Genomic DNA, 14,249 nt, shown 5'->3' on the forward strand with positions numbered 1-14,249 from the left:
TGCCGCAGCGCGTTGTAAATTGCCCTGAGTTCCAGGACATTTAATTGACAGCAATCTTCCGTGATTTGTGAAGTAGCCATTTTGGACTACAGCTCCCCAACCTCTGAGACTCGCGTCTCTCTTTAGAATTATCCAGTTACAGACACCGAACATTCTCCCTGCGGTGAGAATGTATACGTGGAGCCACCAGAGTAGTGATACTCTGGTCCTTGGAGACAAACGCACTTCCTGATGAAGTCGTAGATGCATGCAAAACATCCAGGTGAAAATGACGCGAGTAAACTCTTGCGAACTGGAGTGCGTCGAAAGACACCACCCTCCTTCCTAATAGTCGAATGTCAAAACTTACCAAGACTATCTGTTGCTTGCGTACTAACTGGATGTAATGACAAACACTTTGTGTGTTGTGATGAGGCAGGTAAATCCGTGTATCCACGGAACCATTCCCATGAATGAATCCTTTGTGATGGAATGAGGCTTGATTTCTTGAGGTTGACAATCCAATCGTGCTGAACGACGGCATTGTACATTAGTAAGTCACGTTCCAGGAATAAGCATTTAGACGGCGCTTTGATGAGCAGATCTGCAAAGCAGGGAACTGTTATCACTCACAGGGATCTGAGATGAGCTATCCTGACTCTTGTGACTACCCGAGGCGCTGATTAGCCTCCAAATGGTAGCGCGTGAAAGTAAGCATTGTTTCTACAGCAAACCAAAAGTAGGCCTGATTCGTCTAAGTACGAGATCCATTGTAATCCAGAATTACTGCGGATTCCAACATGCCGACTGCAAATATTCCATGTATAATATGTAATAAGTGATGTACTGTCTCTAGGGTCAGTAGAGGACTGACAGTCATCCAGTTTTGGAACTATCCAAAACAGGAATAACCGTGACTCGGGTGTTAACTACGGCATCAAACTGCTGAGCCTAATAGAGTTTGTGTCACGGTCTGCAAAACCGCCGTCTTGTTGTATGTTAAGAAATACATTTTCACATAATGGGCGGCAGCGTGAGCTGACCGTCCGGCATAGAAAGTAAATGAGTGAGCGGCGGCAGTGATAGCTGCCTAACCGCTCAGTACCTGCACCACCCGTGGAGGCCATGACGGGCTTCTCTGCTAAGCGCCGTCCTGCTTCCTTGAGCAGCCGGAGGCTGCCATCAGCTCGGCTGATTTTGGTCAATGGCGGGGCCCTTTTCATGGGCACCGGCAGACCATCTGCTGCCTTCTGCAGCACCAACAAACCCGGACCCAAGTTTCTTGATAAACTGGGAAGGGAGTGTGGAAAAAAAAAAAAAAAACATTGAAGTTTTCTGTGGAACTCTCGTCCACTAGTACCTTCCCGACTGGAGGCACAGAAAAATACTGAAGGGTTTCTGGGAGTATGGAGGGGATGGCCAGTTACTAATTTAAATATTTAAATATGTGCCATTCCCGGCTACGCCCAGTCCATATCCCAAGAGTACTCCAGTGACCCCTAGTGGATGAAAAAGAAAGCTCCACAGTGGTCACATGATGCCATGGAGGAGTGACACAGAGGATTGTGCTAGAATGAATATGCTGAGAAAAGAGGCGTTCTCAAGTTTCTTTGATCATTGCATAATGTCATGTGACTGATTACAATCGTACCAGAATGCCACTGACGATCTGTAAACTTTTAATAGCATCTTCAAAAAAAAAAAAATACTAAGGAAATAGAACAAAAAATGCATTTTCTTGCTTGTTCCATTAATGGCATCTGTTTAGTTCATATAATCAGAGCAAGCAAACGTTGGTCCTTTCAGGAGCAAGAGACAGCGCTACTGCCCAGAACTGGGAGTAGACTGCACATCAGTCATAAGATATACTGAAAACCCAATTTTACCTAGCCAGCAGGCCAATATGGGATGCAGGAGAATGTAAAAATCATATCTATATTTGGAGAGTGAAACCACCGCTTCGACTCAGGTTATTGCCGGGCTGTACCATTTCGTGGCTCTGTGAATGGGTCCTTGAAAAATAACCGGGTCGAGTTACCTGGCATTTCAACCCAGGTAGTTTGCATGGTTGAACACAGGATTGACCTGGGTTACGGGGCTGTATGAATGGGTAACTCAGGTCATATGACCCAGTTCCCGTTCACGGCATAGGGAGAGATGGATCCCCAGCATTGAGATGATATAATCTCCAAGCGCCGGCAGAAGAGTTCCTGTTTACCCGTGTGCAATGTGAACGGCACCAACCTGGGAATAACCCAAGTTGGTACCATGGTGTGAAAGGGGTCTGACTCGGTTTGGAACAGTGTTCCAAATCCTGGGTCAGACCTGGGACTTCGGTGTGAAAGGTGTATTAGTAAATGAATGATCAATAGATGCTCCAAACACTAGACAGGTCAAGGGTGGCATTTACGTTGAAAAAGAAACCAATATACTATATACACCCCTTCAACACCAATAGTCTACATTACTGCTAAGTAGATAGAGTAAATATCTGGCTGTTATCAGTTAATGCACATTTATACGTTAGTAAATGTACCTCAACTACAAATGAAACAAACTATAGTTACTAATCCAGTTTATAGGGGATGCAGTCAATTTACCTACAATCAAAATCCCGACGGTCAAAATACCGACAACCATTGACCGACGGTCAAAATCCTGACAAGGTCAAAATCCCGATATGGTCAAAATACTGACATTTAAAATACCGACAAGGTCAAACAGTCGACACTGTTTTTTTCATTGAAACCGACTTCTTCATACTTTACCATCCCAGTGGACCTGGAGGGGGAATATAATAGTGTGCCGAGCTCAAAGCGTGGGGACGCAGTACACTTATACGGTGTCCATGTCGACCTATGTCGACATAGACACCATAAAACAATGAAAAACTCTTGTCGACTTTTTGACCTGTTGACATTTTAAATGTCGGGATTTTGACTGTAGGTATTTCATACTGATCCCAGTTTATAGATAAGTAGTATTTGTTGGACAATCTGGCATGCATACAGTAAGGAGTAGTAACTGGTTGTTTCATGCTGTTCCTTTGCCAGAAAAATAAACTTTATAAACAATTCAAGTATTATATTTCTATTTATTCTCTGCATTTTTTATTAATTTCTTAGCTACTGTGTGTACTTCCGGCTGAAACACGTGGGTCCTGTCTGCCAGCTGCAAACCTGGAGCAGACAACTACTGCGAGATCAACTTGTGTGTGTAGAGTGCCAAGCGGAGGCATCTGGTGCAAATGGGCGATGCCTTGGGGATGGCCTTGCAGGTGCAAGGTAGGTGTACATTAGGGTGTAGTAGGGTATGCCGGTGGTCGGGCTCCTGGCGGCCAGCATATTGGCGCCGGAATCCCGGCCGCTGGCATACCGACAGCTGGGCGAGCGCAAATGAGCCCCTTGCGGGTTTGCTGCACTCGCCAAGCTGCGGGCACGGTGGCGCACTACGCTATCTATTCTCCCTCCAGGGGGGTCGTGGACCCCCAAGAGGGAGAAAAGGTGTAGGTATGCTGGTTGTCGGGATTCCAGCGCCGGTATACTGTGTGCCGGGATCCCGACAGGCGGCAAACTGAAGACCACCCGTACATTAGGTAGATGCACACAGACAAAACACCTAATAGTAATATTGCTCTAGATACAGAACCAGGGGGATAGCATTGATGCATGTCTTGTCAGAGCACGTTTTATTGCTTACACAACGGATAACATAGTTCGGCAAGGTAATATCAGTGCAATGACTTACTGTCCTTTATGCCAGTTGAAGTTTCCAGCATTTGTACCTAAAACTTTTGTCCCTGATTTAAACATCACCAAATTTCCCTGCATTTTGTATTCTAAACCAGAGCTGGATTTCCAGAATGTGGGGGAGATGTACTAAGCATTGGGCAGTGAGATAAAGTACCCACTAGTCTGCTCCTAACTGCCCTGTTATATCCCTTTCACACCAAAAATGCAGGGGTCTTACCCGGGAATACGGTCCCGGGATCATGCAGGGACATTCCCGGTTAAGACGCCTTGCATACCGCAGTCAGCAGCACGGCATATTGCCGGGTTGCTGACGTCAGTGGTGACGCGCCGGGGGCGGCGCAAGAGATCACATGATCTCCAAGCGCCGCCTGCTACATAGAGAGTGAACAGGAGCCGGGGCACATTGACCTGGCTCCCGTTCACACTGACCAGGTTCCCGGGAAGATTCCGGGACCAACCCTGGTCGATTGCAGGGTTGAAATGCCGGGGCATGAGTCCCGGGATTTTGTCCCGGATTCCTTTCACACTGAGAAATTTCCCAGGCTGATGCGCGTTCATGTGCAATAACCCGGGAAATTTTGATCTGTGTGAAAGGGGTAATACAGGCTGTGTATGAAAAATGGCAGGAGGTGATTGTTACTTTATCTCTCCATTTTATCACTTGCCAAGGCTTAGTACATCTGCTCCACAGGTGTGATTATCCCTTATGGTGTAGAATAGAGGTCTCCAAGGGAGCTAGCACATGTTTTATCTGCAGGTAGTCTACCTGCGCATAGTGAGGGTCATTCATGTGTGGGTGGAGTTGCTATCACTGCTGCTTCCTTAGCAGCATCGGATCACTTACTCACCATCGGGCGGCTTGAGGCACCCATGGTAACGCGCAAGCCGCCCATCACAGAGGCCAGGAAATCTCTGTGCAACCACGGAAATCTCTAGCCTCTTCCCCTAAATGACCGCAACACACCTTTGTTTAGAGAAATAGAGGCCGTCACCACCCCCTCCCCGCCCACAAAACGGCATCAGACTGTCAATCACTGACAGTCTGATGCTGGTCTCTATGCTGCATCGCAGGACCTGCACATGCGCAAAGTACCGATATCTGCACTTTGTTATGCAAAATGCAGCTCCAACCACATCTGAACATTATGGATGCCGATCTTTGTATGTGCTGCCATATAGTAAATGCTGCTAAAAACAACATCAAATTTGGTGAGCCCCCTCTACTTAAAAAATATTATAGTGTGTATATATATATATATATATATATTCAGGGACGTGCGGTGAGCTAATTTGCTTAGGAGGAACTGGCTAGCACCAGAGCCAGATTTACATGCAATTTATGAGCCAAAGGGTACATGTGGGCATTATACACAGGTGCAGCAGTATACACTCCTGAAAATTTTGTGAGTTTTGATTAGAGATGTGATGAAAAGATAGGCAGGTGAGGCACTGCCTCACCTGCCATAGACTTTTTACTCCACAGTTTTGGCTTTAAAAATTATTAGAATAATGCAAAGAAGATATTTCAAACAGATTCTTTGTATTTTTAATATACTTTATACAGTAAAAACTCTGGCACAAACAGTGTGACAGGAAAGGCTCTGCCTCACCTGACAAAGAGAGGTACTACTACCTAACCGCGCTGTACAACACAATGACAAATTACGTACAAGTGTAATAGAAATGTCCCAACAGTGGAGGGAAATCTTAAATGTCCCAAATTTTGGAAGAGTCTTTGATCTTGAAAAGAAGTATTCGGAGAGGCAAAGTTCCTGAAAAAGGAGAGGATTTTTACGGGATACACACCGTACTCACGTAGTCGACGGAAGGTCAAAGTTCATAGGGTTTCTTTTCCCATCAGAAATTCATTAAATCGATGTCCATAGGGAGAGGGATCTTCGAGGGCTGATGTATAATTTCCTCGGAAATAAAAATAAGGAAACTGATAGTGTAGTATATCTCAACAATGAGGAAATAGATGATGAAGGGGAACTGAATTTTTTTCTGAACAGTGGGAAGAGATTTGGCGTACCAAACTTACGTTGGTACGTGTATGAATCCTCATATAAAGGTATCTTTAGTAAAAAATTCAGAGGAAGGGATATCCTAAAAGAGTGAAGGATTTGTTCTAGGTACACACCGTACTCACGTTGATCAAGTGTACTGGAAGCTCATAAAGGTTTCTTTTTTCCGTTCAGTATTTCGTCTGGTTGAAGTCCTCTTATAGATACTTTTTCATATCGATGGACGATCTCCCAGGCGAACCGGAAACAGAATTAACGAAGAAACCAATGATATGGTAAATCCCACCCGTATGAGGGATGGTGAGGGTGAAAGGGGAATAGTGCAGACAATGGAAACGTACCGAACTTACATAGGCTTAAGTAAAAGTCCTCATTTAAAGGTATCTCTAACAGAGGGGAATTGAGACAGGATCTAAAATGGTGCGTACCAAACTCACATGGGGAAGGTGAGAAGCGAAGCTCGTAAAGGTATCTTTGGGTGATTTCACATCTAGTTCTCCTCCCGAAGTCAGCGCTAATTTTCCTGCAGGATGAGTGACTCCAGCCTTTCCCTTCTTTCTGCTTTCTCTCGTGATACCACAGGAAACAAGCAGGAACAGGGAACCAATTGTTTGGTGATTGTTGGTCAATTTACGTATCAGAGTATGTGGAGGAGGGTGTCCCTCCTATGTTACACATATGTTCATAACAGAGGGGTTACCCAAATTTTATAAATAAAAAAAACAGGTTTAATAATAAATCCTTAAAAGATACATCCACAGTGAAGTATGTGGAGACACAGGTAACTTGGGGGGACAGATGAAAAAAACAGAACCTTGAAGGTGGTGATGTCCGGACCGTCACACTTCTAGGGACTTTACCCCCAAGTAAACAGGTGTCCTTCAGCTACAACCAACGCGTTTCGACATACAGTCTTTCTCAAGGTAAGTGTGCAGAGTGATTACTGTCCTTATATACCAGGAAATCCTGGTTTCTCCCCTTAGGGGGCGGGGACAGGCAATTAATACCAAAACATACAGTCAATCCCAATTATTGGGCTATAAAATTAAAATACATGGTGCTTTTTAATACCTTACACATGACACATTATTATACATTCCCTACATGGAAAAAAAGGTCCTAAAAAACGTTAATTGATGGCCTGCGTTCCAAATCCCTTGGAACGCACGCCACTTCCGGCGGATATCCGGTCTGGGCCTAACAAGGTCTCGGAAGTTAATAGACAAGGGCTCTATAGGGAAGGGGGCCGTACAGGCGGAGCCACCGTCACTGACCAGTGACGTCCCGGCGGAGAATGGAGTGGGAAAAGTGGCGTCGCTCGCATCCTTCCGTGCGCGTCACAGCGTGTGCGTTCCACACACCCGGAAGTTCCCACCACGCGCCCCATCCATTAGGGCTGTGCGTTCCATACATCCGGAAATACGGATCTTAATGCACGTCACGGTGGGGGCGTGGTGAAAGTGGCATCCCGTACGTAGGAGCAGGACGCGATGTGCGTTCCAAGGGATACTGTGGTGTGCGTTTCACCAACCCGAAAGCCCCCTGGTGTCAACCAATACAGTAATGGAACATAATGGTGAATAGACATACCTACACGAAACTACTTGTGATGAAACTTATGTGCAATAAAAAGGCTTATGTTCAATAAAAGGGACATTATAAATACATAACTAGGGACATTGTAAAATCATAACAATACAGCCAATGATAATTATATGTATATAAAAGTAGAACCGGAATAACAGTTAATAGCCCCCCCCCCCACACACACATCCATGGGATCTCAAAAAAAGTACAGGAATATTTGGACCCAGGGGAACATAAAGGACAGGAGGGGGGAAAGGGGCAATTTGGAGGTTTTAATAAAATTACAAGAACCATTTCGTCTCAAAGTCCAAATTAAGACCTTTAGGGACCAATGAGCTCAAATTGAAAATGGTTTCCATTTCTTTTAAAAGAGAGAACTAGCGAACATTTGCGGAACATTAAGAAGGGACTTATCACCCATGGACTATCATCCCACTTCAAGAATGAACATCAGTGCAATGTCGCACATTTAGTCTCCTTTTGTGGGATCCACTCCATCCAAAATAATTGGAGAAGAAACGACTCAGAGGAAAGACTGGCACGAAAAGAAATGGAAACCATTTTCAATTTGAGCTCATTGGTCCCTAAAGGTCTTAATTTGGACTTTGAGACGAAATGGTTCTTGTAATTTTATTAAAACCTCCAAATTGCCCCTTTCCCTCCTGTCCTTTATGTTCCCCTAGGTCCAAATATTCCTGTACTTTTTTTGAGATCCCATGGATGTGTGTGTGTGGGGGGGGGGGGGCTATTAACTGTTATTCCGGTTCTACTTTTATATACATATAATTATCATTGGCTGTATTGTTATGATTTTACAATGTCCCTGAAAGGATCTGCCCTTATATTCTTTAACCCTCGATGTGATGGCCTCTCAGACGTCTGGGAGTGTAAACCTTTACGCTATCAGTTACATGCACAACACAAGCAGTAAAAATTCACACTGTTTATTATGAAGTTAACAAAAGTATATATGACAATGCATATGGGTGTAACTGACATGTCGTTACACTCCCATTGGTTCGTTAATAGTTACCAGGCAGAACAAAAAAAGGCGGATGTCCATATATGGGTTTTCTACAAGTTTCTCAAACATATTACAAAGTTTTTGTAACACAGTATATTTGGGTAGAAAGAACAAGTTTCATCTAGTATGGAACTGACCTTGGATGCCAGACCCACACAGGCCTGGTATCTGTATGAGAGACAAAGGCACCTAGCACAGGGCAGCACGCATCCATGCAAACACATAAGAGTTCATATAGCATGTTTTAACCCTTCACTAGGGAAATAGAAATATTCACTTTTACACTGTAACTATTATAAGGAAATTGATCATATAAAAAGTAATATTTACAAAGCACAGAAGAGTTAACCCTTCAATCCCCTCTTAGAATCATGATTATTATATGACATGATTCTTGAGTGAGGCTCCTTTTAAATTTCTCCCTGTGGTGGTGTTAGATGTATAACAGGTATAGTTTCCAGGATATATGGTTATGGTGCTTCCTGGGTTGGGATTTTTTGACAATATGGGATATTCCCTTTTCCACATTTCGCACTGACTGTCATTTGTTTTGGTGTCATTAAAAAGGCTGAAAAAAACAATTTTCCTGTTCTAGGGGTATATTAAGGGGCACTGTACCTAGGTGGGGCCTAGATTTGCCACAGACATAACAGTTGCTTTTATTGTGTTTGTTAGCACTATACTTCATCCATTCCAACCAAAAATTAATGTCAGGGAAACCAGTTTCAATAGCTAGGGTGTCTTCAAAGGTAGGGTTAGTAATAGCCACCATATCTTTAGAAGTGGCAATATGGGGCTTTAAAGGTTTGTTTTGGGGATATTTGCTATATCTATTTTTTGCAAATGATGGGCCATATTTCCAATCTGCTCCTGTATTCCACCCCACAGCTTCCCAGGAATTACAATTAGATCCATAATATCTAATGTCATAGTACCATTCGTCAGTAACACAAATATATACTGTCTCAGACATTCCTGATTTCCTTTTCTGCTGTATGAAATGTTTGTTGTCAGCAAGTTTAGGGAACATGAAATAATCAAGGATGTATGTGGCTACGTGTGTGTTAGAGGAATTATACCACAAGGTGGGGATCCCATTTGTTTGTGTGATGTCGACTTCACATATTGTGAGGTGAATGAGGGCCAGTAGGGCTATCGAGATAGTCCCCAGGATAGAGATAGGGGACAGGTTCCTCATCTTCTTCTGTTCTTCTTTCTTCGCTAGGTGGGAGGTCAGGGCTGTCTGCCCCGGTTCGTACCTCACTGGAATCACTTGCTTCCCTCTCTAGGTCTGGTCTAGGAACCTTTTTTACTCGGGATGCATGGATCCAGGCAGGACTTTCCTCTGTCAGGACTGCTGTCCGGGTAACTGCTACGACCTCTGTCTCTGGACCATAGGTGAAGTCTCCTGGGCTCTTGTTCCTGGGGAGCACCTTCACCACGACTCTGTCTCTGACTTTAAAGGGGTGTGTAGGTTCCTGTGGATTCAAAGGGTTTTTACAAACAACCTCATGTTCAATTTCATTCAGTTTTGTTATCAGGGACCTGACATACTCTTCTCTGATGAGTTCTAGATCTCCTTCCTGTATTACTAGTGGTTTCTTAGCCCAGGGTGTAGGAAAAGGGTCTACCCATTAGTATTTCAAAGGGTGAGTATCCTAGAGTTTTTTGTGGGGTATTCAAGATGCTGGTGTTTAGCTTTATTAGGGTTGTTCCTGAGGCAAGTGATGCATCTGCTAACATACTGGTCCACAAGTGATTTGGCATTAGTAACATAAAAATCATTGGTTAGTAGGAGGAGTGTTGTGGCTTCACCACGGTGACCAACACCACGGCACTGGGCAACGAGCAAAGGGGCACTGGACTGGGGTATACAGGGTTTCCCCTCTTTGCAGATTAATCCTGATTTAGGATTTTTTCTGCAGAATTGGGTAAGTTCAGTCGGAGAGATCAGCACTAGTCGCAGCAGCTTGAAGTTGAGTGAGCAGATGGACGCTGTCAAGGGAGGGACATGCTCCAGTGAGTGCAATGAGTTCTGCAGCCTGCGCGGACTGATAAGGCATTGGCAGGGTTTCCAACACAGTATCAGGGAGGGTGACAATGGCATAGCCAGCCTGGCATGTATTGTCATTGGGCCCACTACAGGAGCCGTCAACAAAACTATGTCTGCGCCTGGTATGGGAACGGGAGACATGTCAAGTCTGGGAGAAGTTTCAGCTTCAATGGAAGCAGCACAGTCATGTAGGTCGGGTGATTCATCCTCGGGACCTTTCAAGCCTAAAAGGGCATTGAGAATGGGTGCAGGGCCAGAAGAACTAGCAGTGTACTTGATGGTAAGGGTAGGGTTACTCAAAAGGAGTACTTCATATCCACTAAGGCGTTGTGCTGACATGTGCTGTGTGTGTAAGCTTTTAAGTATTGCCAGGACATCATGTGTGGTGTGGAGTACTGTGATGTGGCCCAAAGTGAGGGTAGTGGCCATTTCTGCAACCATTGCACAGGCTGCCAAAGCCCTGAGGCAGGCAGGCATACCTTGCACAGACACTGGCATGACTTTGGGAAAAAAATGCCACGGGGCGCAACTTCCCTCCATGAAACTGTGTGAGCACCCCCGCCATGGTTTTACAATTGTCCCTTGCATATAGATGGAAAGGTAGTACATAATTGGGGAGGCCAAGTGCCGGACTTTTCATCAACATACATTTTAAACTTTCATATGCAGTTAACATTTCTTGTGACCATTGTACAGTTTTAGGTTTGTCCTTCAGTGTGGCTTGTCTCAAAATGTTATCATAATAAGAGCAATGAGATATCCACTGTCTGCAGTAATTTACCATACCCAGGAAGGACAGTAGTTCCTTCTGGGTAGTTGGGGTGACCAGGCCCAATACAGACTGTATGCGTTGTGGACTGATTTTCCTCTCTCCCTGAGTGAGCACAAAACCTAAGTAATCAACATGCTTTTTACACCATTGCATTTTTATTTTGGACACCTTGTGTCCACATTCACAAAGCCAGTTTAGTAATGAAACACCATCCTCTCGGCAGGCCTCCTCAGTTTTACTACAGAGCAGCAGATCATCTGCATACTGTAGCAGGACTGAACCATGGTGAGGTTGCCAGGGCCCCAATGTGGCCTGGAGACAACAGGTGCGTCAATAATCTGCACCAGGTAAGTTGTTTACCCTCAAAAGAAAAGGCAAAAAGTAATTGTGTCTGTGAATCTACAGGTATGCTGAAAAAAAAAGGCATTCTTCAAATCAATTACAGAGAAGAACGCAGCATCTGCAGGGATTGCAGAAATGAGTGAGTTTACATCTGGGACAATTAACTGATTGATCGCTCTGAGATTCTGTACAAATCTTATACTGCCATCAGCTTTGGCAACAGGGTTCACAGGAGTACAGTATGGTGATACAATATGTCTGAGAATACCCTGTTGTAAGAATTGCTGTATCATGGGGCGGAGACCTTCTATCTTTTCTGGTGAGAGGGGATACTGCATAGGTCAGAACACAAAACACTGGTTGTTGCACCGCTGTCCACTAAAAAGGGAATTTTACTTCCATTTATAATAAGTGGCAGCAGAGGTGAATCTTTACTATGACGGGAGAGTTGAATAAAGGCTGGGATACCCTCCTCCGGGCCCCGTCAGTGCGCGGGGTCTTTGGAATCTTCCCTGACTGCGGGGTTGGTTCTGTCTGTCAAAGCGTCCGGAGCTCTGATAGGCATGAGTGGGTGGGGAAATGAGTAAGCTTTCTGAGTTAAGCAAAGGTAAGCCAGCGTCATCTGTCCAGCAGTCCTTAAACCTTTTCCAAAACGCAGTAACAGACTATGAAGGTTTCTGTTTACAAGCCACAGCGACAGGCAAAAAAAAAAGCACAGGCAAAAAAGCCTTCCTTCATATGTGTATAGCTGCGTCCTTTGCAAGCTTTGCGCAAATAAGATATACAGCCATCGAGGGTAATGGTGGGCTTGGGACAGTGTTTTACTATTATCTAAACTCTGGGTTATTGGTGCTAGGGATAGAGCTAGTGGACGCACCCTCCAGCAGTGAAGTTGGAGGCGATCCCATCTAGTGTGAAAGGGTTACTGCTGCCAAGAGATTTGTGTCTCTGAGCGCAGGATACATTGGAATGCAAAGGGGGGAGGCGAGAGGGATTTTCAAAGATTTACAGTTCTCTGCAGCTTCGCTTCTGTGCTAAACTGACATTTTTTCTTAAATCTCCATATAGAAAGGGTAATTACTGCCTTCCCGTAGGAATGGGTCCTGTCCTGCTTTCTCTGTCCATCCCGCTAAATTATCCACCCATGGGTTAACTAAGTAATACTCTGAGGTAGAGTTGCGGGCGACATACATCTTGCATGTCTCACCAGGGAGGGGCGGGGAATATGCAGGTTTTTTTACTCTGACTAGAGCCCATTGTCAGACAGTAATATAAATCAACAGTACAACTTTAAAGGAAAATATCTAAAATTTACAACTCTACTATACATGCATCAGCTAACCAGTTAATTAGTCATTGACAATATCACAATATTATCTGTATAGTGAGAACATGAAATCTTTTGACGGTACGATACTTACCATTCGTACAAGATGTCAGAAAAATACAGCGTTTTAGACAGGAAGCAAGAAAAGTGTTTGAGTAAAGATATCTGGCAGACGAAAACTTACCAGCCGTCTGGACCAAATATAAGAACTTATCTCACTACAAACATACAAGAATATATATATAGACGATCAGATCGAGGTATAATCTACGTTATGTATAGACCCCAGGTCTATGTTTAAGTATCCCAGATACTAACGTCTTTGGAGAATTGCGCTTGGACTCCTGGTCCTTTCTCAGACGTATCTTTAAGTCCCAGACATTAAAGATTCTATGGTATCCCTGATACCTGTTTTATGCTTTTACATAAAACTTCGTAATATTAAGTCCCGGACTTAAATATTACCTTGTCACGTGTTCCCGGAACACTGACACGGATTCAGCTTCAGTGTATGACCGCAATCCTGTATGGCAAAGACAGACAATAAATTCTCTATTTTTACCATTCAGGGACGATCACTGAATTCCGGACATAGCCCCCAGCTGAAAGGATCTGCCCTTATATTCTTTAACCCTCGATGTGATGGCCTCTCAGACGTCTGGGAGTGTAAACCTTTACGCTATCAGTTACATGCACAACACAAGCAGTAAAAATTCACACTGTTTATTATGAAGTTAACAAAAGTATATATGACAATGCATATGGGTGTAACTGACATGTCGTTACACTCCCATTGGTTCGTTAATAGTTACCAGGCAGAACAAAAAAAGGCGGATGTCCATATATGGGTTTTCTACAAGTTTCTCAAACATATTACAAAGTTTTTGTAACACAGTATATTTGGGTAGAAAGAACAAGTTTCATCTAGTATGGAACTGACCTTGGATGCCAGACCCACACAGGCCTGGTATCTGTATGAGAGACAAAGGCACCTAGCACAGGGCAGCACGCATCCATGCAAACACATAAGAGTTCATATAGCATGTTTTAACCCTTCACTAGGGAAATAGAAATATTCACTTTTACACTGTAACTATTATAAGGAAATTGATCATATAAAAAGTAATATTTACAAAGCACAGAAGAGTTAACCCTTCAGTCCCTAGTTATGTTTTTATAATGTCCCTTTTATTGAACATAAGCCTTTTTATTGCACATAAGTTTCATCACAAGTAGTTTCGTATAGGTATGTCTATTCACCATTATGTTCCATTACTGTATTGGTTGACACCAGGGGGCTTTCGGGTTGGTGAAACGCACACCACAGTATCCCTTGGAACGCACATCGTGTCCTGCTCCTACGTACGGGATGCCACTTTCAGCACGCCC

General features: G+C 44.0%; 1 protein-coding gene across 1 annotated transcript in view; it reads left to right on the forward strand.

Moving 5' to 3' along the window:
* Nucleotides 1-14,249, forward strand: part of LOC135070990 (somatomedin-B and thrombospondin type-1 domain-containing protein-like) — a 158,673-nt gene that overhangs the window by 116,507 nt on the left and 27,917 nt on the right. The window contains exon 5 of the mRNA XM_063964804.1: nt 3,105-3,263. Within this exon, the coding sequence (XP_063820874.1) occupies nt 3,105-3,263 (159 nt within the window). The remainder of the gene's footprint in view (nt 1-3,104; nt 3,264-14,249) is intronic.

The sequence above is a fragment of the Pseudophryne corroboree genome, chromosome 1 (genome assembly GCF_028390025.1).
Source record: "Pseudophryne corroboree isolate aPseCor3 chromosome 1, aPseCor3.hap2, whole genome shotgun sequence".
In the NCBI taxonomy this organism is placed as follows: Eukaryota; Metazoa; Chordata; class Amphibia; order Anura; family Myobatrachidae; genus Pseudophryne; species Pseudophryne corroboree.